The 27912-nt window shown below is 38.1% G+C and overlaps 1 protein-coding gene across 1 annotated transcript in view; it reads right to left on the bottom strand.

Annotated features, from left to right (window-relative positions):
* Positions 1-27912, bottom strand: part of LRRC69 (leucine rich repeat containing 69) — a 139861-nt gene that overhangs the window by 25759 nt on the left and 86190 nt on the right. The window contains exon 6 of the mRNA XM_020972881.2: positions 9808-9909. Within this exon, the coding sequence (XP_020828540.1) occupies positions 9808-9909 (102 nt within the window). The remainder of the gene's footprint in view (positions 1-9807; positions 9910-27912) is intronic.

The raw sequence follows: 27912 nt of genomic DNA, 5'->3' as shown, positions 1-27912 counted from the left end.
GCGCTCTACACACATGGGAGAACTGGGAGCTGAAAGCCACTAAGGAGTCCAAAGGAAACTAAGCAGAGCTTTAGTGAAAGAAGAGGAAGAGCAGTTGATGGAAGAAAGGTTAAAGAGAAAGGAGGACAAGGAAGCTGCTCGAAGGAAGGCCACTGGAAAAAAAATAAGATCAAGGTGCCTGAGTGTAAGCCGGCCTCAGACTGCCAACTCTGCTAAGGGCACTCACACGCAGCCAGCGCTCACATAATGCCAGGCGGGCTCCAGCCCACACACAGTGAGCAGCAACAGCAGCAGACCTCGCCTCGCCTCCCTCGTGCCGAAGTACCACCGGGGACAACAGCGTCTAGAGAGGGCAGCGGTTGCCTACTACAGCAACAAACCTGGGACCTGCTTCTGAAGTATTAAATAGCCAGTCAAGAGGCAGTAGTATAACAAGTAAACAGCCAATGACTAATGAAGAAATACAGAACAACAACAAAAAACAAAACAAAACAAAACAAAAAACACAGGAGTTTGGAATTCTTGGGGCTAGGAGTTGAAATTTCCTTCAGAAAACTAAACATCAGTAAAATCTTGTTGCCTGCAATTGCCTGTCTCCAAGAGAAGGTGAAAATACTACCTTCCCAATACCCGTTTCTGAGTAGTACATGCTTTCAATTTATAATATAAACAATAAGTTGGAGTTGTCATGTTGATCATGTCCTTTTGGGTATCCATTTTTACCAGAAAGATGGCAATAACATTAAATTGTGTCAAGCATTTTAAAAAATGCTTAGCCCTAGCCTAAAATTTCCTAAAACATAAAGATACTGGACATTTTAAATTTTAAGTTCTGGTTTCAGAATTGTGCTACATTAATTTAGGTACTTTTTTGCCCTTAACATTTTATTTTAAATGATTTTGTAAATTTTTTTCATTTTCTATTATAAATATAACCATCAATAAAAGTAGTCAAATAAATATGTAAAAGAAAATCTTACATAAAACTGATATTTAAGTTTTTACCAAAGAAATTTACAAATAACAAAAATGCTTGTGTTCAGTGTCTTTGTACAAATCTAATTCTACTACTTTTAGTTCTTTTCTTTTTGAAATATTGTTCTAGTCATTGTAATGAATATGTTTTCATAGAAGTTATGGGATATTATAAAATAATTGCTATTTCATGAAATGGATAGCTTCTTTTTTTTAAGACCATGTGATAAGACTTTTTCACAAATGATCATTTATATAGGCTCTCCTTCATAAATATATTGGCTAGCAGTCCATATACGGTATAGGAGAAAAAGTAGTTTTCCATTTGAGTACCTGAAAGAACAAAATCCTTTTAACTAAAAAAGTGAAATGTGGTAATTTGGGTCGATAAGACTTGGGACTCACCTGATGTTTAGGCAGCATAAGGAAGAATGAATTCTTAGTAGAGCAATTCCTATATTCCTAGACAGAGAAAAAGGTATACTATTCCAAAATACAATTCCTTAAATATATTCATGACAATAATCTGGTGCCCAAAAAGGACTGCAGTATGCCAGCATAAACAAGCATAAGCTTTCCTCCTTGAATTCATCCTTAACAGATGAGATTTTCTTAGTAGCCATTTTGTATCTGGCTAATTGATAAATTTGTCCAAACCCTTTCTGAAATTTGTCACATACTTTGTTTATTCTGTAAATAGATCTAAAAGTTTATTACCCATTGTATGAAGCAATACTTTCTTTTCTATGACTAAAGATTTCATGAAAACTTTATGCTCAGGGTTCTTTATGAAGAACAAAACAGGTAATGGATTTGGAACCTTTTTCAAAGTGCTACACAAATGTAACCTGTTATTCTAAACATTTAATTCCCTCAAGTTTCATAGAGTGCCTTAGTATCTCCAGATTCGATTAACAAGTCACATTCTTCATTCACCAACATTATTTCATAGATTTTAATCATGTCTTTCACTTTGTATCTTTTAGACTAAAGGATCCTTTTTTTTATCTATCTAAATATTTCAATTCTCTAAGCCTCATCCTTCAGTCATTTTAGTTACTCTTTTAGTACCACATGGGTACTATCACAACACCATTTTTATATGAGTAAAATATTTTCTGATTTCATTTTAGTTCATTTAACGCCTAACAGTTTGTTGCACTTCTTATCTGCACAATTAGAAAAGCAGAATACATTTTATATGAGAAAGATCACTAGACTTGAAATCTGAAGTCCTCTGTTCAATCTCACATTCATCATTTACTAATCATGCTATTGCAAAAAAGTCACTTAAGCCCTCTGACCTTCAGTTTTCTCACTTTGTAAAATGAAGGTAATACTATTTGGACCAGGTAATCCCAAAACACGCTGCCTTAAGCATTATTACAATAGTTATTTCTTGATAATAGACTAATTTATAATAACTCCTGGACTGTGGTACATATTTCAGAAACTTCCATTTGTTTAAAATGTTAAAAATTCACCTGCCACTCTTTTGCCCACTTATATAGACAATAGGATATAGTGGAAATCCAGCTGTAGCTGGAATTGGGCTAGTTTTGAATACCATCTGGGTCACTACTTATGTGACCTTGGACAAATCATTCAGTTTCTCTGGGCTTTATTTTTGTCACCTATAAATTGAAGAGGTTGGACTACATGACAACTAGAATCCATTCAACTCCTTAATTCCATCTTATGATTTGTAAGCTTTTATTGTAGCCTGTTCCCATATGAAAGCCTGGAAAAGTTTCATATTACCTTAGAGCTGGTAGATTCCAATGTGTACTCCCTTCTCCATATAACATAAATATTTTAAATAAAATTAGTCTTTACATTAATCCCTTTAAAAAAAAGAATAGTCTTTTTCCCTTATGTCTTTATGTCCTTATGCCCTTACGTCCCTTATGTCTTCCTCTGTCTTTAGAAGAAGGAAATTATCATCAAGGCAAACTCAGAAATTATTAGCTGCCCTCCTTTAAATAGAGAAATAATGCTAGCAGTGTGAATGTATGTGTGTGTTTGTTCAATTGTTTCAACTATGTCTGACTCTTTGTGACCCCATTTGGGGTTTTCTTGACAAAGATACTGGAGTGGTTTGCTATTTCCTTCTCTAGTGCATTTTACAGATGAGGAAACTGAGGCAAACAGGGTTAAAAGACTTGCTCAGGGTCACACAGCTAGTAAGTAACTGAAGTCAAATTTGAACTCAGGCCTTCCTGACTCCAGGCCTGGTGCTCTATCCGCTGTGTCCCTACCTACAAACATTTAGATAATTGAAGTCCCTCATTCCTGATTTGCTGTAATTATCGGCAGGCTTACAAGTGTTTTTCCAAACACTTCAACTATTGCCTCCTTTCATCCAGGTAGTCTATAGAACATTCTGAATCAAATATTGCATCCATAAGAATGATGTCTAAGGACTTGGTCTTGGTCTCTACTGGTCTGTAGACCTGCTTTCCTATAAATAAGCATTATCCCTATGAGATGGGAATAGTACTGATGTGTAATCAGTGTTATGATTACTCACAATATTCCACACCATTTAATAAAACATGCACAATATTTCTACTATCAAACAGTTTGTAAACAATTGTGGAAATTGTTTTCCCACTAAAGAAAAATGGGACCTGGGGATATGAGTAAGAAATTGCTAAGAAGTCTTTCCAGGTGTGTTAAAATGATAATTCCTGATATCATGGAGATAGGTCCACTAATCTTTAAAAATCTTGGCTGTAGAAGTTCAGTGATATTAGTAATATTTTGGTATATACCCTAAGAAACAATTACTCCGAGTTCTGCTTCCAGGAGCCAAGATGGCGAAGTGAAAAGGTAGTCGCTCTCACTCTCCCCTATCAACCTCTGAAAACCCAGAAAATATCACCCCAGAAAAAAAAAAAACCCTGGAACACCTGAACTAGAAGAAAGACAAGGAGCAGCAGTGCAGTAACCCAGCAAACAGGTCTCCCAGTGCCTCAACAAAAACAAGGGGCCCCAGGCAGATAAGTACCCTGCGGCATTCATCTGAAAGGAGGTAAAGAAAACAACCTAAAGGCTTCCTAAAGCCCTGGCCTTGCTGATTCCAACCCAACACCAGGTGAGCTTTAGGAGCCCTGAAGCCTCCAATTGTGAAGAGATCCAGAAGCCCAGGTGGTAGAACAGGCAAACACGAACACCTGGACCTCCGATGTCTCAGTGAGGGCGGGGGGAAGCGGTGGAAACCAGCTCAGAAAAGCACCAGGAGTCTCAGCAATCCACTGCAAAGGAATCTCCCTGTGCATTAGCAGAAACGAGGGAGACAACACTGCAGGGGGCCCCAGGCAGATAAACATCCTGCAGCAGCCATCTAAAAGGAGCTAAAGAAAGCTAAAGGAAAAGAAAAGCAGGCAACCTAAAATTGCCTGAAAGTTCCAGCCTTGCTGATTCCAGCCCAACACAAGGTAAGCTGCCAGAAACCTACAGCCTCCAATTCCCAGCATAAGAGGCCCCAGAATGCAAAGCCAGTGACCAAGACTAAAGGGGAAGAAAAGGGAAAGGGATAATAAAAGGGGGAAGGGACTGAAGGAGGCGGTGGTCAAAAGCAAAACACTAATGAAGGGGAGAAAGGAAAAAGGAGAAAGAAAAGCATAAATGGGGGGGGAAAGGATGGAGAAAAAGACACAGATAGTAATCATAACTGTGAATGTGAATGGGATGAACTCTCCCATAAAACGGAAACAGATTGCAGAATGGATTAAAAACTGTAATCCTACAAAAACCAAAGATTACAGAGGTGAAGTGATTTCCTCCCACCACCTCCAGATCAAACAGGTTGGTGGTCTCCCTGACCCCTGATATCAGAGTCCAGTTCTATCATAAGCCATTCAACTCTATGAAATAATAATGGATTTGGTCAAACTGTTTTAGACAATTAATGATATTAACTCTATGCCATCTCCATGGATTCCACCATGACCCTCTTCAAAGATAAAGACTATACTCTTGCAATAATTACCATTAGGTTAGGGAGTCAGAAGAGGGTAGTAGAAGGCAGAGGTTCTTTACTCAGGATCCATGAACTTTTTTTAATGTTTTGCTAACTATATTTCAATATAATTGGTTCCCTTTGTAATCCTATGTATTTTTAATGTACTTGAAGTCACTATTCTGATCCATAGGCTTCACCAGACTTCTAAAGGAATCTATAACACATTCCCTTCCCTGGTGGAAGGGAAAAAGAAAAAAAAATGGGCAGCACAGATTTTAGAGTGCAAAAAAAAAAAAGAAGAAGCATCTACAAGGTATTATTAAGGTGATATTCTCAGTGATAATAATGTTATTAACCCCACTCATTATGTGACTGCTGCTACATCTCCATGAGCAAACTGAAGGGAAAAAAACAAATTTTTGCCTGGATTGACTAAGTTCACCCACTTTGGTTTCTTTGGGTGGAAATCAAGCCCTATGTAAATGTCCCACAAATACCACATGCCATTTTAATAATGTAAGAGTTGGTTTGTTCAGGGACTTTCCCCCCCTAAAGTGGAAATCTTCCAACATGATTAATGTAGCACAGATCATGTTATGTTAGGAATCCTTGGCTATACACAAGAAGCATTTCATTTATTTGCCAAGGTCAAACTTAAGCAATTAAAAAAACAATAACAACAAAAATCTAATGAGGGAGAGGGTATGGGGTGGAGGAAAAAGGCAATACCCACAGCAGACCATTTGGTTTATGCAACTAAGGCCTCTAGAGCTCCTCATAGGATCTGCTTCATTTCCATTTCCCTATTCCCTACTGCCTTAGCCCTCCCAGTGAGCCATCTTCTGAGAAAACCACCTTTGTACAGCAAAGCAAGGGTCATTGGATTCCATAGTCCTTTCAGAATGGTACACGATCCTTCAATAGCATAGCCTCCTACCCACATAAAATCACTTCTAAATAGTCACATGGTTGAGATCATCCTTTCTGAATGAGGTGCCCTTTCCCACCAATATTATCAGGTGTTTCTTGGGCAGCACTCAGTTAAAGGATTACAGTCACCCTGTATTTAACCACTTACAGATACAGCATTGCCAGAGGGGTTGCCAAGATGATCTTTTAGCTACAAGATCTCAATGTACAGCTTGCTCTATAAACTTGGAACAAATTGAATGGCAATTAAGAGTTCCTGAAGGATTCACCCTAAAGCAGCAGATGTTGGAGGAATTTGCTACACTATTGGGGACCAATAAATAGGTCAGAAATGGACATAGAGTTCACTTTTTCCACTTTTGATTTCTGAAACAAAACATTTCTACTGCACTCTGTGTGTCTCTTCATAAGTCTTACATCACCTATTATTCATATTACTCTACAGCTTATAGCTGCCAACTCGTTACTATGGGATGAGAACATATACTGATACACCATATACTGTTAGAAACTTAATTAACATTTATGAGTTGGAAAGGAAACTGAAAGATTCTTACATAAAATAAGATATTCTTGGGCCTGATCCAGTGATATATAAGCTACACTGGGGAGAGAAAAGGAAAAGGAAATCTCTTCACCAATTAAAGTTCCGTGAAATGTTTCAGAGTGTGGCATTTGCCTAATTCTAGAAAAAAAAAGTTATCCCAATGGGCTCCAAAAGCCAATGACTCTTTGACAAGCAAATAACTAACTTCTTTTTAATAATTAATGCTCCACTGGATCAGAAATAATACCAGTGTGGGGAGGAGTGGATAGCATTGTATAGTGAAAAGTATCATTGGATGTGGAGAATGAGGAAGGCCCTGGGTTCAAATCCCACCTCTTCAAATGACTACTTATGTCATTAATTAAATCCTTTCACCTCCTTTGGCTGTACTTTCTCATCAATAGAATGAGGGGTTTGGATTACATTGCCTATAAATTTCCTTCCAGTTTTAAAATTATGATCTCATACTACGGGGAAGTAGATTTGGTCTCAATATAAGGAAAAATTTCTTAACAATTAGAGCTATCCAAAAATGAAAGAAGCTGACTTATAACCTAGCAAGGTACCCAATATTTAGTTAATTTTCATTTGTCAAGGGCATAATATGGGCAAGGAACTGTGATAGGCACTTGGAATACAAAGACAAAAATAAAATTGTCTTTGCTTTCAATGAACTAACATTTTATTTGGGGGATTAAACTTGCATGTGAATAAGTACAATGAAATTTGAGGAGGAAAGCATTAACAATAACAATAGGTAGCATTTATTTCTCAAATTAAGGTTTGCAAAGTGCTTTACAAATATTATCTCATTTTATCTTCACAACAACCCTGGGAGGTAGGTACTATTACTATCCCCATTTTACAGATGAGGAAATTAGTGCAGAGATTAAGTGTCTTGCCCAGAGTTGCACAGCTAGTGTCTGAGGGTAGATTTGAACTCAGTTCTTCTTGATTCTCAGTCTAGCACTCTATTTACTGAGCCACCTAGATGCCTCTGAACAACTAAGGAATCAGGTATTCTGAGAAGGTGGCACCTGAATAGAACTTCAAAGGAAAATAAGAGTTCTGAGATGCAGAGATGAAGAGGGATGGCATTCCATGGAGGGGGAACCACTCCTGCAGATAAATGGAAGCATGAGATAGCACACTGAGTTTGGGGAAAAGCTAGTATTCTGGTAGAATTGATTAAAGAGAATAATGTGAATAAAACTGGGTAGGAAATATGGAGCCAGATTGTAGAAGGAGAGAAAAAAGTCAGGTCATCGACCTGAGGGAATCAAAGAAAGATTCCCTCTGCAAGAATAAAGAAATGTGAAGGACAGAAAGGTTTAGGTGGAAAGATCAATTCTATTGTTGACATGCTGAGTCTGAGGTTCCAATGGAACATCTAAATGGTTGTAACTATGAGACTGAAAAATTCAGGAGAAAGATTAGAACAAGATATATAGATTTGGATGTCATATGCCTAGAGGTAATAATTTAATTAGAGGCAGCTTGGTGGTATAGTGGATAGAATATTGGACCTAGAGTCAAGGAGACTTAAATTCAAATCTTGCCTTGGACTCTTAATACTTATGTGACGACCCTAGATAAGTCACTTAATCTCTGCCTGCTTTAATTTCATCATTGGTAAAATGGGGATGATAATAGCACCTGCTACCTCACAGGGTCGTTGTAAGGATCCAATGGTATAACATGTACAGCTCTGTGCATACCTTAAAGTACAATCTAAAAACTACTTCTCATTATTTTTACTACTATATCTTTGCTAATTAAAAATGTAGTTACTATTACTATTATTATCCTTATTAATTACCACTATAACTACCATTACTATTATCCTTATTAATTGGTTGGTTGGTTGTTGTCCTTCGTTCTTGAAGAGGACCAAATGACATCACTATGCTGGAGTCCAGTTTTAGCGTGTCGGACTGTGGCTGATCAGACCAATACGAGCTCAGAATGTTCGACCCCAGGTCAGGCACAAATACTTTGTGTGAACATTTGGGGTGGGTTCTCTAAGTCTGTGAATCTTGTGTTTCTCTTGAGCTATTTCAATTCTGCTTTGCTCATAGAGCACAGCACCTTTTCTGATGTGAGCATGCCATGCTGAGCAGTCCTGCGCTAGTATCTCCCATGTCACACAATCAATTCCAAAGTTCTTAAGAGAAACCTTGAGAATGTCCTTGCATCACTTCTTCTGACCACTATGTGAACGCTTGTCCTATGTGAGTTTTCCATAAAATAGTCTTTTTGGCAAGCATATGTTTTGCATTCAAATGACACGGCCAGCCCATCAGAGTTGCGCTCTCTAAAGCAGTTCTTATTAATTATTAAGTTCCCCTTATTAATTAATACTATAATTGCTATTGCTATTGTTATCCTTCGGGGACTAGCCATCTTAAATTTAGAGAGACATATCACTCATATTGGAATCCTATAATACAGTGCTACATAAAATTATTTAAATGATGTGTTTGGATTTCACAATTATGTACACTGTAGCTGTGGGATAAAAAGTTTTTCTGAAAATTCAAAGACAATAGTAAATGGTGTCACAAATTTAAAAAAAAATACACCCTAAGTACTACTATAATTCAGAAGAAGTCACAAGTATTCAAAAATATATTCAGCAATGGAAAAAAGAAAAAAAGAATATTGTGTGGTCAAGGAAGGATCACAAAAGCATAGGATTTCAGATTTAAAAGTATGAAGAACCTCATAAATAATGCAGTCTACCATCCTCTCTCATTTTATAATTAAGGAAATTGAGACAAACAGGGCTAAGTGACTTGCCCAGAGTCACACAGCTAATAAGTGTCTAAGGATAGATTTGAACTACAGTCTTCCTGATTCCAGGCCCTGTACTCTATCTACTTCACCAACTGGCTGCCCACCTGGCCCATAGTAGATGCTTAATAAATGTTGATTGACTGGTTGACTGTGCCTAGTATTCTTTCTGCTATATATACAAATACACGTACACATACACATACAAAAAAACTACACATACACATACACATGCAAATAAACAAAAAAGAGAGTTCCACACCAGTAATGTAATTTTAAAGACAGAGTTCACTTAATGAAAAGGGAAGATTAGCTTAATGTATATTCAATGGGAAAGCAGAAAAAGAATCTCTTTGGCAAGGCCCCTTCTCTTAAGAGGGATATATGGGGGCCACTTTACTACTTCCAGAACCAGAACCCCTTCTAATCAGTGACTACCTCTGCTACCATTTCCTCTACCTAGGGACAAACAAATACTAGGTCAGATTGACCTAAATTGGATTTATATTTTAACATCTCACAGGATCTTTTTTTCCTTCTTAAGGCAGTTAATTAAATTTGCATGAACATTAATTTAAATCATATAACTATTCACCTTCAGAGGCAAAACTTCCTCCTTCTGCTCAACAAAAATTGGCAATCTCTTCAGAAATGGATTTTCTTCGCAGTAGAATTCTCCCAGTCCCATCCACCAAATCTTGTAAAATAAAATAAATGTTGTTATCGATACAAAAGTGAAGTTAGTCTCCACAGTTTTCATCATCTCAGCTACAACATGAAATTGGAACAGGTATGCTACTTGAATATTTAAAAAGGAGAATGTAACAGAACTGTTGATTTTGACAAGCTCAAGTTCATTTAGCCCAGTGGTTCTCAAGCCTTTTTGGTCTCAGGACCTCTTGACATTCTTAAAAATTACTGAGGATCCTCTAAAGAGCTTTTGTTTATGTGGGTTAGATCTATTGATATTTACTGTGTTCAAAATTAAAATGTCTTCATATTCTTATGAAAATAGTTTTGACCTTGGGGAATCCCCTGAAAACTCTCTGTTCCAGCCAAAATGGACAATTCTTCTTCTGTCTTACTGGAGACTCAGCTTTTGTTCATCTATTTTGCCCAAGCCTAGAATGAATTCTTCAGTACTTCATTGCACCCACCTCCTCCCACTGAAATCCTTCCTTCTGTTCAAGTTCTAGATCAGATACCATGTCCTTATAGGATAATGGATTTAAAAGCGGAAAGACTCTTAGAGGATGTTCATTCCAATCTCCTAATTTTACAGAGGAGGAAAGTGAAGTCCTGAGAGTTTAAGTGGACCCAGATCCTCCTGCCTCCAAATCCAGAATTCTCTCTACTGCACTGTTTAGTTCATTCTTTACTGTGAAGCTTTGCCTATTCTTTAATCTCTCTTTGGTCCCTCCTGTATATTTAATCTAAGATAAAATATGACTATTTGTGGATGGGTCTACCAGATTTTTAGTTCCATGAAGACAAGGACTGTATTGTTTAAAAATTTTTGTGCTACCAGTACATCACCAAGTGGGTGCTGTTTGTTGAATTCATATATGTCACAAAATCAGATGTTTGTATAAATATTAATCTAGCAGCTCTAAGAAGGATGGATTTGAAGGAAGAGTGGAAAAGAAAAACTGGTTATCAGGCTATTACCACAGTCTAGGCAGGTGGTAATAAGGGCCTAGATTAAGTTGGTGTCCATGGAAACAAAAAATGCAAAAGAGATCATGGAGGTAAAAAAAAGAAAAGTATACATACCCTGACATGAAACTTAATTAGGTATGAGGAAATAGAAGGAGACAGTGATTAGACAAATGTTCCAAAGACAGGAGAATGGGTGTCTGCACCACTAGCCCATCTACTGGAAATTTTTCCCAATCCCTCTTAATTCTAATGCTTTGCTATTCCTAATATTTCCTATTTATCCTGTATTATAGAGCTTATTTGTACATGTTTGCCTGTAGTCTTCCTAATAGATTGTGAGCTCCTTGAGGGCAGAGACTGTTTTTTGCCTCTTTTTATATTCCCAGCACTTAGCACAGTGCCTCCTGGCACATAGTAGTGTTTAGTAAATATTTATTCATTGAATGACAGAAATACAGAGGAGGGATAATAAAAAATAATAATACCTTCCATTTATATAGCATTTTAAGGTCTTCAAAGAGCTTTAAACACAAAGCTGCTTAATAAATGCTTATTGGTTGATTAATACATCATCTCATTTAACAAAGAAAGGTCAAGCAACTTTATCATGGCCACATAGCTAGGAAATGTTAGAGGCAGATTTCAAATTCAGGCCTCTCTAGAATCCAAGCCCTCTGAATTACACCACTTTGTTTCCCCGTGAATTCTTGGATGGGTCTGCACAATCTCGTCAAAGTGTGTACGCTCTCCCAGTGCAGATTGCAACCTTTTAACACCTTCTCATTTTGTACAATTTTCGTCCATTTCTTTCCCCAAAACCCTCATGGAGTGTCTATCCAGTACACACAGGCTATCCTCCATTGCTTCTGATATCTTAAGGTTATTAGTTTACTGCTGACTATCCATACAAGTGGGCATGTCTTTTTTTCCTATTCCTGATGTCCTTCATGCCAATTATCACAATATTGTCATTGATAATATGCTTTTGCCTGCTTGCAACTATTTTACTGTTACCTTTGGGTTATCTGCAATTCTGAATCAAAATTAAAGAGGAAATATATAGAATAATTTGGAGAACACATCAAAAGCCTGAAGAGCAGGCAATATATTATAGCAGTGATGATGAATTTCAGTAATCCAGACGTCAACCAGAATTTTTCTCTGATAAAAACAAAGTAGTTGCCTTAATGGTCATTTCATCTTTCCAAAGGTTAAGGAATCCACAAGGAGGAACTTCTGGGTCTGATTCTCAACAAGACAAATGTGGTTTCTGGAATAAAAATGATGGGAACTTTGTGGGCCAGTAACCACTCTGTTTTAGAATTTGTGATAGAGAGGACAAAAATGGGCAGTGGTATTACATGCACTCATTTAGGGAGAACAGACATCAAAGGAAATTGAGGAAGATTAGATAGGCTTGTGTGACCTAAAATTCCACAGGGGATATTAGCCCTAGAAGGATGAGATGTTCTTAAGAATAAAATTTTAAAGATACAAAGAGGAACAAGGGTTACTGTTTAAAGAACCTGAAGTAGTTGCAAGGATGAATTCTTCCACTAATTTCACTTTTTAAGAGAAACAGAAAAATATTTTTTAAAGATAGGTGAATATAAAAGTAGGGGTGGGGCATAGCACAGGAAAAATAATGTCAGGAGTTCTAAAATTCAGAATGATCTAAGGCTGGAGAGGAAAACTAAAGACTAAAGGATGTGGGAGGTGGGGGAGGGAGTCAGAGATTATGTATCTTGGGTAAAACAGGATGATCTGAGAAGGTTTAGGACCCCTGATTAAGGTGGATGGTATGATGAGATTGCAGAAGGAAGACTTGTCCAATTCTTAATCTGTTTCTGTTATCTCTGCCAAGGAGAATGATCTTTTGACTAGAGAGGACAAAGCAAAAAAGATCAATAACGCACAAATAGCCAAAATAAGTAAGAAGATAGTAAGAGTGTATCTAGTAGTCCTTTATGAGTACTATGAGAAATGATTATTTCTCTCTTGTATTTAATAACTAATTATTATATTAGGACCAAGGTTTTTCCCCTTTTCTACTTCCTCCAGAAATCAACTAGTGAGGGAAATCTCTCTTAAAGATTTACCCAAGGGGCAGAGCCAAGATGGTGGAGTGCAAGCAGTGACTTGCTTGAGCTCTCCCCAAAACCCCTCCAAATACTCATAAAAAATGGCTCTAAACAAATTCTGAAGCAGCAGAACCCACAAAAAGACAGAGTGAAACAAATTTCCAGCCCAAGACAACCTGGATGATTGATCAGAAAGGTGTATTGCACCGGGCTGGGAGCTGCAGCGTGGGTGAGCAGGCTGCAGTGAACCTGGAGCAGGCCTCAGAGGACTGAATGGGCAGCTGTGGAGGTTTCCAGACTCCTCAATCCACAAATGCCAAAGACAAATTAGAAGGTCAGTGGGAAAAGTCTGTTTCTGTCGGTGCCTAAGAAAGGAAGGTGGGGTTTCAGCTCCATTCCCCAAGAGCGTGGCCCTGTGGGGGGGCAGCTGCTTCCCGAGCTTCCGGCCCACAGACTGAGGGGGAATCCAGTGGCTGATCAGAGAGGGATTGCAGGGATCTCTTTGCCCATGCTGAGGCAGGAATCTCTTGCTTTGCCCATGTTTGGATCTGGGCCACAGTTCTGGGCAGTGGTGCTGGGGTGAGGAGGAGCGCTGGCTTGGTGGAGCTTATAGTGGTTGTGGAGAGGACAGTTACAGGACAGAAAGGAGTACTTGTAGTCGCAGGCCAGGAAAGGAGTAAACACCTTGCCCCTTATCATACCACCTTGGAAGAACTGAAAATTTACAGGTCCCTACAAGTATCTCTGAAAACAGCTGTACAAACCCCCAAAGCTTGGGACAGTACATTCTTCACACTGGAAGCAGATTTGTACCTTAACAAAGAGTTTAAAACTCGACTAATTGGCCGGGATCATGAGCAAGCAGCGCAAAAAGAGTCAGACTATATTATCTTACTTTGGTGAAAAAGAAGACCAAAATATACAACCAGAAGAAGACAACAAAGTCAAAGCCCCTACATCCAAAGCCTCCAAGAAAAATATGAATTGGTCCCAGGCCATGGAAGAGCTCAAAAACGATTTTGAGAAGCAAGTTAGAGAAGTAGAGGAAAAACTGAGAGTGATGCTAAAGGAGACCCAAAAAAATACTGAAGAAAATAACACCTTAAAAAATAGCCTAACCCAAATGGCAAAAGAGGTCCAAAAAGCCAATGAGGAGAAAAATGCCCTAAAAAGCAAAATTGGCCAGATGGAAAAGGAAGTCCAAAAGCTTACTGAAGAAAATACTTCCTTAAAAATTAGAATAGAGCAATTGGAAGATAGTGACTTTATGAGAAATCACGACACAGTAGAACAAATCCAAAAGAATGAAAAATTAGAAAACAATGTGAAATATCTCATTGGAAAAACAACTGACCTGGAAAATAGATCCAGGAGAGAGAATTTAAAAATTATTGGACTATCTGAAAGCCATGATCAAAAAAAGAGCCTAGACATCATCTTTCAAGAAATTATCAAGGAAAACTGCCCTGATATATTAGAACCAGAGGGCAAAATAGAAATTGAAAGAATCCACAGATCTCCTCCTGAAAGAGATCCCCAAAGGAAAACTCCTAGGAATATTGTAGCCAAATTCCAGAGTTCCCAGGTCAAGGAGAAAATATTACAAGCTGCCAGAAGGAAACAGTTCAAGTACTGTGGAAACACAATCAGGATAACACAAGATTTAGCAGCTTCTACATTAAAGGACTGCAGGGCATGGAATATAATATTCCAGAGGGCAAAGGAGATAGGATTACAACCAAGAATCACCTACCCAGCAAAACTGAGTATAATCCTTCAGGGGAAAAAATGGTCATTCAGTGAAATAGAGGACTTTCAAGCATTCTTGATGAAAAGACCAGAGCTGAATAGAAAATTTGACTTTCAAATACAGGACTCAAGTGGAACATGAAGAGGTAAACAGGAAAGAGAAATCATAAGAGACTTATTAAGATTGAACTGTTTACATTCCTGCATGGAAAGATGATATTTATAACTCATGAGACCTTTGTCAGTATCAGGGTAGTTGGAGGAAAAAAATTACATGTATGTATATGTAGATAGATAGAGGGCACAGGGTGAGCTGAAGATTAAGGGGTCATATCTGGAGAATAAAATTAAGGGATGAGAGAGGATTATACTTGGAGAAGAAGAAAGGGAGAGGTAGAATGGGGTAAATTATCTCACAAAAAAACCCAGAAAAGTCTCTTACAGTGGAAGGGGAAACAGGGAAGGTGAGAGGGAATGAGTGAATCTTATTCTCATAGGATTTGGCTTAAGGAGGGAATAACATACACATTCAATTGGGTATGGAAATCTGTCTTACCCTACAGGAAAATAGGGGGAAAGGGGACAAGAGAGCAGGGGGATGATAGAGAGGAGGGCAGATTGGGAAAGGCGTTAATCAGAAGTAAATACTTCTGAGGAGAGACAGGGTCAAAAGAAAGAATAGAATAAATGGGAGGGCAGGATAGGATTAAGGGAAATAGAGTTAGTTTTTCACAACATGTCTACTATGGACATGTTTTGCATGACTGCACATGTACAACTTATATTGAGTTGCTTGCCTTTTCAATGAGGGTGGGTGGGGAGGGAGGAAGAGAGAAAATTTGAAACCTAAAGTTTTAAAAACATATGTTTAAAAAAATGTTTTCACATGCTACTGGGAAATAAATATAGGAAATGGGGTACAGAAGTCTATCCTGCCCTACGGGAAAATAGAAGGGGAAGGGGATAAGAGAAGGGGAGAGATATAGAAGAGAGGACAGAGTAAGGGAAGGGATATTCAGAATGCATGCCATCTTGGGGTGGGGGGAAGGGGGAGATGGGTGAAAATTTGGAACTCAAAAACTTGTGGAAGGGAATGTTGAAAACTAAAAATAAATAAATTTATATTAAGATAAAAAAAAAGATTTACCCAAGCCAAGATCCAATCAGACAACAAAAGAAATCCTAAGTTTGGGCTAATAGGTGCATTCATGCTCACTATGTTTGCTCAGACAGGTCTGGGGAAGTATTGATTCTCCCCTTTGTCAGAAAGGTAAAATGGAAATTGATGTCTCTTTAACCAAGACTTAGGTGATCCAAGTCACATACCCCAAGACCCTCATTGTAACATAGCTCATTTTCTCATTAATTGTTAACCAATCAGAGTTGATTGCCATCCCTTCGGAACATTTACTCTTCAAATGGCATATAAACTGTGAACCAACCACCAGGAAAGGTCTTTTGGTCTCAGAGAGACAGCCAAATGACCATCCTTTTATTGAAAATGCTGACATTATTAATAAAATGATTCAATTACCCAGAAACTGTCAGTTGAACCTTTGTAAATATCACAGTACCCATCACCAGACTTTGATCAACTACATCTCAGGATATTGAAAGAACTGGCAGGTATCATTGTTTGGCCACTGTCACTGATGTTTAAAAAGATTACACAGAACTGAAAAACAAATGCCCCAGGATTACATGAGGTGAAGTATGTCAATTTTTAACAGAAAGAGAATTAATCCTGGGCAAAATTCCCACAACATTATTAAAGAGAGGGTTAGCTGACATCTAAAAAAGGAAATGATGATCAGGGGACCCCTGTATTTTCATAATAAAAATAGCTGATGACAGACTGATTTGTTTATTGATATTTACTAGATTAGCAGATTAGGAAAAAGTTACATATATAGTTTAATTTGATTTTCACAAAGCATTTGACAATGCCTGTCAACTTATTCTTCTGAATAAAATGGACAGATGTGGGACAAACAATAGAACAATAGATGTATTCATTATCTGCTACCACACTTTAGCTTTATTCCTCTTTCTCTGTGGCTCCTTCCATTGGCTAGTGCTTTTTAGAATCTCCACTTTGAGGAAAGGTCCAGACCAGCCTTTCCTTATTCTGTAGACTTCACCACCATGCTTCTCCTCCCACTCCCACTACCAATTTTTAGCTCCTTTTTATGTTTTGTGTTCAGTTATTAGAAGAGAAGCTCCTTGACAACAGGAATGTCTTTCTTTTTTGCTTATATCCCTACCCTTTAGCACAGTGCCTAGAAGAAAGTAAGCACTTAACAAATAATGTTTACTTGTTACTTTGACTTGCTAGTTGTATGGCTGAGCCTGAAGAATAGTTATTAATGGCTCAATATCAACTTACTTAGGTAAGGATCTTTGCAGAGCATTTCATGAATATGTGATTGGCCCTGGGCTGTTTCACATTTTTATCAATGATCTGAATAAGGCATATATGATATATTTATCACATATGTAGATGTCACAAAACTGGAAGGGACAAGTAGCATGTTTGAAGATAGGAAATGAAGAGATCTTAACAGGCTAAAGTACTGGGGTGAATCAAATGAGATTAAATTCAGGAAGAACAAATGTAAAGTCATACTTAAGTTTAAAAAAAAAACTTCAAAAGTACAAGATGGAAGAGATGTGTCTAGACAGCCGTTTGTCAGAAAAAATTCTGAGGGTTTTTGAAGATTGCAATTGGATATAAATGAATAGTATGATAAGACAGCTATTAAGTAAATGTGATCTTGGATATCTGTTAGAGGAGTGTAGGAAAATGACTGTGCTACCCTGGTTAGATCATATGTAGCTATTATTTTCAGTTCTGGGATCATTTTAGGAAGAACAGTAACAAGCTGGAGAAGATCCACAGGACAGTCCTAAGATCATGTCATATGAGAATAAGTTGAAGAAAAGGGGGTTGTTTGTCCTGAAGAAGAACACTTATGGGGCACACAAAAATTGTCTTCTACTATTGGAAAATCTGTCCCATGGAAGACAATTAGATGTGTCTGTTTGGCCTCAGTGGGACCAAAACCAGAAGCAATGGGTAGAAGTTGAAGAGGCAAATTTGGGCTTGATTTAAGGACAAATTTCCTAATAATTAGGGCTATCTTTTTTTTAGAATTCCTAGAAGAAGTATCTTTTTTTTAAATTTATTATTTTATTTTTCCCCAATTACATGTAAAAACAATTTTAACATTCATTTTTAAAACTTTGAGTTCCAAGTTCTCTCCCTTCCTCTCTCTCCATCCCCAATTGAAAAGGCAAACAATTAGATATAACTTGTACATGTGTAGTCATGCAAAACACATCTGTAATAGTCACGTTTTGAAAGAAAACATAGACAAAAACACCTCAAGAAAAATAAAGTAAAATAAAAAAGTATGCTTCAATCTATATTCAAATACCACCAGTTCTTTCTCTGGGGATGGATAGCATTTTTCATCATAGTCCTTCAGAGTTGTCTTGGATAGTTGTATTGCTAAGAATAGTTAAATCATTCACAGCTTAGCATCTTAAAATATTGCTGTGACTTTGTACACAGTACCTTTCACTTTACATCAGCCCATGCAAGTCGTTCCAGGTTTTTCTGAGAGCATCCTGGTCATCATTTCTTATAGTACAATAGTATTCCATCATAATCATATAGTACAATAGTATTCCATCATAATTACATACTACAATGCCCAACTGATGGGCATTCCCTCAATTTCTAATTATCTACCCCCCAGAAAAGGGTTGATATAAATATTTTTGTAAATATAGGTCCTTTTCTTTTTTGGTTCATCTATTTTTGGACATATACCTAGTAGTGGTATTACTAGTTCAAAAGGTATGCATCGTTTTATAGCCTTTTGGGCATAGTTCCAAATTGCTCTACAGAATGGTTGAATCAGTTCACAACTCCACCAACAGTACATTAATGTCTCATTTTTTCCCACATCCCCTCCAATACTTATCATTTACCCTTTCTGTCCTCTTAAGATAATCTAATAGATATGAGGTAGTACCTCAGAATTGTTTTAATTTGTATTTCTCCAATCAATAGTGAGTTAGAATATTTTTCCATATAGCTATAGATAGCTTTGATTACTTCATCTGAAAACTGACTATATCTTTTCATCATTTATCAATTGGGGAATGGCTCTTATTTTTATAAATTTGACTCAGTTCTCTATATGTTTGAGAAATGAGGTCTTTATCAGAGAAACTTTCTTCAAATTCTCTTTCACAGTTACTATTGCTAACTGTATTTCCCTCCATCCTATTCCCCCATCCCCATTTATTCTATTCTCTCTCTCCTTTCACCCTATCTCTCTCAAAAGTGTTTTGCTTCTAACCACCCCCTCCCCCAATCTGCCCACTCCTTCTCTTTCCTCTTCCCCTCCTACTTTCTTTGTTTTTTTTTGTTTGTTTTTGGTTTTTTTGGCTAGGCAATGGGGTTAAGTGACTTGCCCAGGGTCATACAGCTAGTAAGTGTTATATGTCTGAGGCCGGATTTGAACTCAGGTACTCCTGAATTCAGGGCCAGTGCTCTATCCACTGTGCCACCTAGCTGCCCCTCCTCCTACTTTCTTACAGAGTAAGATAGATTTCTATACCAAAGTGTGTGTATATGTTATTCCCTCTTTGAGCCAATTCTGATGAGAATAAGGTTCACTCATTTCTCCCCCTTCTTCCTCTCCACTGCTGTGAAAGCTTTTTTTTTTGCCTCTTTTATGTGATAATTTACTCCATTCTACTTCTCCCTTTCTCTTTCTGCCAGTACATTCCTCTCTCTCACCCCTTAATTTTATTTTTTAAATATCATCCTTCATTTTTTCAACTTACAACTGTGCTCTCTGTCTATATATACTCCTTCCAACTACCATAATAATGATAAAAATCTTATGAGTTACAAATATCATCTTCCCATGTAGGAATGTAAACAGTTTAATCTTACTAAGTCCCTTATGATTTCCTTCTACTATTTACCTTTTTATACTTCTCTTGAGTCTTGTATTTGAAAATCAAATTTTCTAGTCAGCGCTGGTCTTTTCATCAAGAATGCTTCAAAGTCCTCTATCTCACTGAATATCCATTTTTTTCCCCTGAAGGATTATACTCAGTTTTCCTGGGTAGGTGATTCTTGGTTATAATCCTATCTCCTTTGACCTCCAGAATATCATATTCCAAGCCCTCTGATCCTTTAATGTAGATGCTACTAAATCTTGTGATGTCCTGACTATGGCTCCACAATATTTGAATTGTTTCTTTCTGGCTGCTTGCAATATTTTCTCCTTTACCTGGGAACTCAGGAATTTGGCTATAATTTTCCTGGAAGTTTTAATTTTGGGGTCTCTTTCAGTAGATCCTTCCAATTTCTATTTTACCCTCTGGTTCTTGAATATCAGAGCAGTTTTCCTTGATAATTTCTTGAAAGATGATGTCTAGGCTCTTTTATTGATCATCGCCTTTAGGTAGTCCAATAATTTTTAAATTATCTCTCCTGGATCTATTTTCCAGGTCAGTTATTTTTCCAATGAGACATTTTATATTGTCTTCTATGTTTTAATTCTTTTGGTTTTGTTTTATTGCTTTTTAATTTCTCATAAAGTCATTAACTTCCATTTGCTCCATTCTAATTTTTAAGGAATTATTTTCTTCAGTGAGCTTCTGGACCTCCTTTTCCATTTGACCAATTCTGCTTTATAAGGCATTCATCTCCTCATTGGCTTTTTGGACCTCTTTTGCCATTTGGTCTAGTCTGTTTTTTAAGGTGTTATTTTCTTCAATCTTTTTTATGTCTCCTTCACCTGTTGACTCTTTTTTCATGGTTTTTTTGCATCACTCTCATTTCTTTTCCCAATTTTTCCTCTATCTCTCTTACTTGATTTTCAAAATCCTTTTTAAGTTCTTCTATGGCCTCAGACCAATTCATATTTTTCTTGGATACTTTGAATATAGGAGCTTTGACTTTGCTATCTTCTGAGTGTGTGTTTTAATCTTCCTTGTCACCATAATAACTTTCTATAATCAGAGTTTTTTTGTGTTGTTTGCTCATTTTTCCCAGCCTATTACTTGACTTTTAACTCTTTGTTAAAGTATGGCTCTGCTTCCAAGACAGAGGGTGCACTGTCCCAAACTTCAGGGGTTTTGTGCAGCAGTTTTCAGAGATACTCCTAGGAACTGGTAAGTTTTCAGTTCTTCCAAGATGGTATGATCTATGGAGAGGTGTGTACTTCTCTCCAGGTCTGTACTCTGGTCTGTGAGTGACCACAAGCATTTTTTTCTGCCCTGGAATTGTGAGGAGGGTCCCCTTTCCACTCTTGCTGCAAGCTCTGCTATGCTAGTGCTCCTCCTCACCCCAATACTGCCACCCAGCACTGCAACCCTGATCCAAGTATGAACAAAGAAACAGAGTCCTGACTCAATGCTAGCAAAGAGACTCCTATAATCTCCTTCTGACCAGTTGTTCAATCCCCTTACTGTCTATGGGTTGAGAGCTCCAGAAGCTGCCGCAGCTGCTGCCACTGCTGATTCAGTCACTCCCGAGGTTTGCTTCTGGTTTGCTGTGGCTGGGACTGTGCTTGCATGGCCTGCTCTGTACTGTGCTACGGACTATTCTTGCTGACCTTCTAAGCTGTTTTTGGCATCTGTGGGCTGAGAAGTCTAGAAACTACCACTGCTGCCAGTGATTCAGTTGTCCCAAGGCCTGCTCCGGGTTTGCTGGGGCCTAGTCTATGCTGGTGTGGCTTGCACTGCACTGTGCTCCTCTCTCACTGTGGCGTAACAGACCTTTCCTGTTGATTTTATTTATTATGTTCCTACAGCGTACATGACACTGGGAAAGATACAAAGAAGATTAACATATGGTCATTGCCCTCAAGGAGCCTCAATTCTAATGAAAAAGATCATATGTGCCCACAATTATCCATCATACAAATTAAAAGACAAATAAGAGCACTGCCAGTTAAATTCTACAAAGCAAAAAAAAAAAAATTAAAATTATACATTACTGGGAGCAATCAGAATTAAGGAAAGTTTCATGAAAGAGAGAGCATATGAGCTGTCTTAGCTCTATTATTTCAAAAATGTATAGAATAAAAAAAAATTTTTTTTAAATATATAGAATGATTCTCCTGTCTTTTCCAAATTAACTGTTTTTGTATAATGCAACCTACAATCAAACATTCTCTATGCTAACACTTATTGTTGCAAACGTATAAAATTGTTGCGCAAGTAACACTTTTCTGCATGAAACTCATTCTAGCCTCCCTCTGCCACTGTTCCCTGTCATACATGTATTTCCTTCTCTGTAATTCAAATGTGACCTCATTTCTCTTTCGGTTGACTTAGAATATTATAACATGCCTTTGCTCTACAGCTATGTTGACTCTAGCAACTACTTCATTTCTAAGTAATATATAAACTGCCTTTCATGCTTGGCCTGCTTAACAGTAACACTGCAAACACCTGGCAACAGATTTTGGGTTTTCCTCCAGATAGTCCTTCCAAAATAATCATAAATTGCCCTGGTCCTGAAGTTGATGTCATTCTCTTTCATCCCTGGCACCTGAATTACTGCAAAAATGTCTCCAGGCTACCAAATCATTGAATGCAGCACTTTTTTGTGGTAGTAAGAAACTAGAAACAAGCCTATCGATTGGGGATGGCTGAATAGACTATATAGTATACAAATGTAATCAAATATCACTGCATAGTAAGAAATAATGATTATAAAGAGTTTGGAGAAACTTGAGAAAATTTTTACTAAATGGTGCACAATGAAGTAAGCAGAGCTAAAACACCCCCCCCACACACACACATAACCATAAGAATGTGAAAACAACCATAGAAGACATCAGAATTAACACCAAAACACTGATAAATATTGAATGCAGGTGATTGAGACAGACTTCTGTTTCTGTTGCCAGATCCTCATCTCTGTCTTACTCCCTAAGTCTGGGGGTACCTCGCGGCTCTTTCCTGGACCCTCTTTTAGTATTCTCTCTCTACATTCTTTCTTTGTGACCTCACAGAATCTAAATTCTCATCTAAGTGGAGATAAATCCCAAATCTACATATCTCGTCCTACTCTCACTCCTGAATTCCAGTACCACATCACTAACTACCTATTATACATCAACTGAATATCCTGTAGACCTCTTTTTCATCCCATCTATCCAATAAGTTGCTAAGCTTTATTAATTTTGCCTCCACAATATGACCCCATCTGTCCCCTTCTCTCCCTTTATGCAGTCATCACCCTAGTTCAAACCCTTATTACCTCTCACCTATACTATTGCTATAGTCTCATTTGTCTCCATTTCTCAAATCTCTCCCTTCTCCAATTCATCCTTTACATAGTTGCCAAAATAATTGACCTAAAACATATGTCTGATCATGTCATTTCCCTGCTCAATAGTCTCTAAAGGCTCCCTGCTACCTTGCTTGCTATTTAAAGCCCACCACAACTTGGTCCCAGCCTAGCCTCCCAGGCTTATTGAACATTATTCTTTCACATTCTAGCCAACTGGTCTACTACCTGGTCCTGTACATGACACTTGTATTTCCTGCCTCTGAGGATTTACACAGGCTATCCCCTATATCAGGAATGTATTACCTCTTCACCTCTACCTCATAGAATCCTACATTATCTCTTTACCTCTACCTCATAGAATCCCTAGCTTAATAAACTTAACCTGATTCCACCCTAGTTGCTAATGCTTTCTCTCCTAACAGAATTTTGCATCTACTTTGTATTTATTTCTGTGTACATGTAATATAATGTAAATTCCATCAATGTTTGTTTCATTTTTGCATTTGTATTTTGGATTCCTAGAACAGAAGTGCTAGGGTAGAGAGAAGGGTGCATACGTGAGAGATGTTGTGGAGATGGAACTGATAAGACTCATCAAGATATGTGGCGTGACGGAGAATGAGGGACACAGAATGATTCCAAGGCATGTGAACTTTGTGCCCAATGAATGATTTGAATAGTCAGTGATTATATGGGAGTCCAGCAGGAAATGAGTAGCTATAACCTGTTACAGACAAAGAACGATTTACAGAAAAGCTGATATTTGAATTGGGCCTTGAAGGAGGGAATAAGACAGAAAGAAAGAGAAGAAAATATTTCAAGCAGGAGGACATTACAAAACAGGAGACTCAGAAATTTCATAATAATGACAAGATAATAATGGATGACAAGGAAGAAGAGGATAATGATGATGATGATAATGATGATAATGATATTATATAGCACTTTAAGGTTTACAAAGAGCTTTACAATTTTTTTTTATTTTATCCTCACAACAATCCTGGGAGGAAGGTGTTATTATTATACCTATTTTACAGATAAGAAAACTCAGGCTGAGAAATGTTAAGTGACTTGCCCAAGGGTCACAATCACTTAGTATCTGAAATGGGATTTGAACTCATATCTTCCTGCACTCTATTGTGTCACCTAATTGACCTTCCATTGACTCCAGAGTCTCCTCAGTAGCACTTTTGAGGATCTAGCAATCTAATGAAGAAGTTCCTAGAAGGTCCTGTGGTATTCAGAGCCTAAAACTATCTTCAAATGGTACTAGAGAGGGCCTACTTCCTTCAAGGCAATCCATGTTCTGAAGCTCCCATTCATTCCCTGAGAGTATTCATTTCTGGGCACCTACATGTTGTTGTTCTTTGTCCTTCTTTTTCAAAGAACAATGACATCACAGGGTGATATCTTGACTCATGAGTGAACTGAATTTAAGTGAAGCCAAGTCATCTTCTCTCTTCTAGAGTCATTGAAGTCTAATGGCAAGGCAAAAATCAGGATAACTGGCAATGGCCTGGCATACAATGGATGACCTCGGCATCTTTGATACTTGATCAAGCTCTAAGCACTCCACAGCACCTGTTTCAGGCACCTTCATGGCCACTGGAACAAATTGTTCTTGTCCACTTGTTCCACCAGCGGAAGTCTTGACATGCTTGGGATAGATACTCCCCTAAGTCACTGAATGAGTTTGTGGCCTGTCGGTTACCCTCAACCTAGTTCAGCCCATCTATCGAGATGGTTTACTGGGATGTGGCTGTTGCACATGCTATAGCTTCTTGGAGCCACAAGAAAGAAGAAGACACCAAAGGCAGATGATCAGCCCTGAAAAGGGCTAAGCAAGCCCTCACACCAGAGGTGCTAGTCCTCCCTGAACACCCCATACACCCCAGTGTAGGCCATATATTGGAGATGTATGTATTCCTCATTGGAGAGAAGGAAAGTGACCTGAAGGTATATAGACCTGGAACAAATGGGGAAAAATGGCCTTAACTTGACAGGAGAAGTAGTTGCTAATTGATGGGTAGAAGGAATGCCTGACAGTGGTAGTGGGGACTAGGTTTATGTCATCTCTTTCTGGCCTTGTTAATCAAGGAGAAACAGAAAGTAAGAGAGAGACAGAGAGAGATGGATTCATAGAGAGATAAAGAGATAGATAGATAGATAGATAAATAGATAGATTGACAGACAGATAATAGAGTAAGCATTTAGTATTTACTATGTGCCAAGCAATGTACTAAGTTCTGGGGATACAAATAAAAGCAAGCAGAAAAATCTTTGTCCTTGAGGAGCTTACCTTCTGATGGGGAGAACAACATATAAAGGACTGACAGAAAGTGGAAGAGATAAGGGAGGAGAGTCTCTGCTGGGGGAAGGTATAGTGAGTAGATAGCCAAGAAGTATGTGTAAGAGAAGGAGCAGCCATCCTTGCAGGAGGTGCCAAGAAATGTTGGTGTCTTCAAGAAGCTAAGTTTTTTGGGGTTTTGGGTTGGGTTTTTTTTGGTTAGGCGATGGGGTTAAGTGACTTGCCCAGGGCACACAGCTAGTAAGTGTTATATGTCTGAGGTCAGATTTAAACTCAGGCCCTCCTGAATACAGGGCTGGTGCTCTATCCACTGTGCCACCTAGCTGCTCCATGAAGAAGCTAACTTTGAGAGAATACCAGAAGATGTAAGGAATGTGAGAGGAAGAGCTCTGAGATGAATGGGAATTACTAATAATAGAAAAGGGTGGCAGAGGGGCTGTGGAATGAAAGGACTGAGGAAGACTGAGGCTGAGCATACTATAGGGGAGGAGGGTAGCTGCAGGTAGTAAAAACAGCCTTTATTGTAGATACCCCACATACATCCCAACCCTGAGATCATTATATATTTTCTGTGTTGCTTTGTTTCCTGGATTCAGTAGTATGTTGAAAGTATGGCCAGTGGAAAGGTAAGCTTGGACAAGAGACCCAATAGCCATAGAAGTCTAGAGTATGGAAGGTCCAAACAAAAGAACTATGAGATATCATGCCCCAGATGCCCTAAGATAGTTCTGATTCTGTGGGCATCCTTCATCCCCACTCTGCATCTGAAACTAACTACAGCTTTCTGATACCTCCAGAGTATTTGATCAATTTCAATAGCCTCTCTGCCTCTCCATTCAACTTTGGAAAAAAGTGGGTTTTTTCCTATTATTTTAATAGGATTACTTCCTATTTCTTGAGCAATATTCCAAAGGAACAGCATTACTGCAAGAGCCTCTTGTAGCCAGCTTCACAGACATTCATTGGCTTTGCATTTTTGCAACCCCAAATGAACTGAACTAAATAAAGGATACCTCACTTTAATTGTCCTTGATGAATGACATCAAACTGTGACATTTATTAAATGGATTTCAAAAGTGTGATTCCTACTAGAGGGTGCTATGTTCTTTTTTCTTTCTCTCTTCCCACTTCTTTGGACTGAAAAGCATATATGCCTGATGTGAAACACAACCCCCTTTTCCTCCCTTCCCACAAGTGAAGGCAACCATAGAAACCAATGACAAGGTTGAGTGATTTGCATAATCCTAAACCGAGGCTTAAATGGGCTAATTGGGGAACAATAGCAATGCTCTATACTTGGGTTTATGAATAATAGGGTAGAGTTCCTTTGGATATAAAAACTCTTCCCAAGTGTCAGATGGGGAAGGATATCAACATGTTGGGTCACCATATCTGAACCTCAAGAACAAGAAGGCCTGACTCCTGAATCCATAGCCTGACAGGAATAGTAGTAAAATGAAAATAGTTATAGTATGAGAATCTCAGCCAACTGTATTACTATAGCAATTTAATCACCTTGTCATGCCTATAAAGCTTTCTTAAATACTTCAAAGATAAGTGATATCCAAGATGGCAGAAATAGGTATTTTCCATAAGCTTCTACAATCTGCCCCTTATAAGTAAATCTATATCTGTTATGGGAAATATAACCTATTGGAAAGATGCCCTAAAAGTGAAAAGAGAGATAAGAGAGGAGAGGAACTATATTGTCACACAGTCCACAGGAGAAGAGAGAGAGAGAGTCATTTCCTTGGTCTCTCAATAAGAGTAGGGACTGTGAGAAAATGGAATAAAAAACAATGGAGGGTAGAATTAGGATATGAGGAGTAGCACTGGGGTGTTCCCCAGAGAGGAAAGGAAAGGATGCCACTAAAGAGCCTTCCCATGCTGGAAAGGGAATATATGTCTATGGTAACAGATAGGAAGTCATACTGGGTTTTGTCTGGGGAATATTTGCACATTAGGACACCAACTTCTATAAGGAAAGGTTGTATCTCTTAGCATTCTATCTCACCCCAGGAGAAGCAATGTTACAATCTCTCCTCTTTACCCCTACACCCCAACTCTGAGGGATAAGATAGTACCCAGAGTGGTAGGGAGAACCCAGAACCAGAGACAGAATAACTTGGCTTTAGGAAATGTGATTATTGTACAGGGAGAAGAGAGGACTAGGCCTTATACTTGGGACACAGGGAGACTCCCATCACTTCACACTACTTCTATACAACATTGCTTTCTTCATGAAATTATATTTCTAAGAATAAGATGCAACAGAAAAAGGGGCAAAAGATTTATAGTTACAGTAACAAAGTAATGGATTAGAGAATGATTTCAAACCTGGCACTCCAAAATTTTTCTTTTATACATATATACATACACACATATATATACATACATATACATATATATATATATACACATATCCATACACACACACACATATATGTGTGTGTATATGTGTGTGTGTGTGTGTGTGTGTGCATGTAAAATATGTAGTCTTTCCCCACTAGAATGTAAACTATTTGAGGACAGGGGCTGCCTTGTTGTTTGTATGTATCCTCAGCACTTAGC

This window comes from Phascolarctos cinereus, unplaced genomic scaffold (assembly GCF_003287225.1).
Source record: "Phascolarctos cinereus isolate Bilbo 61053 unplaced genomic scaffold, phaCin_HiC Scaffold_4;HRSCAF=312, whole genome shotgun sequence".
NCBI classification, from domain to species: Eukaryota; Metazoa; Chordata; class Mammalia; order Diprotodontia; family Phascolarctidae; genus Phascolarctos; species Phascolarctos cinereus.
Note: the sequence above shows the minus strand (reverse complement) of the source record. Positions and strands in the feature narration are given on the sequence as shown.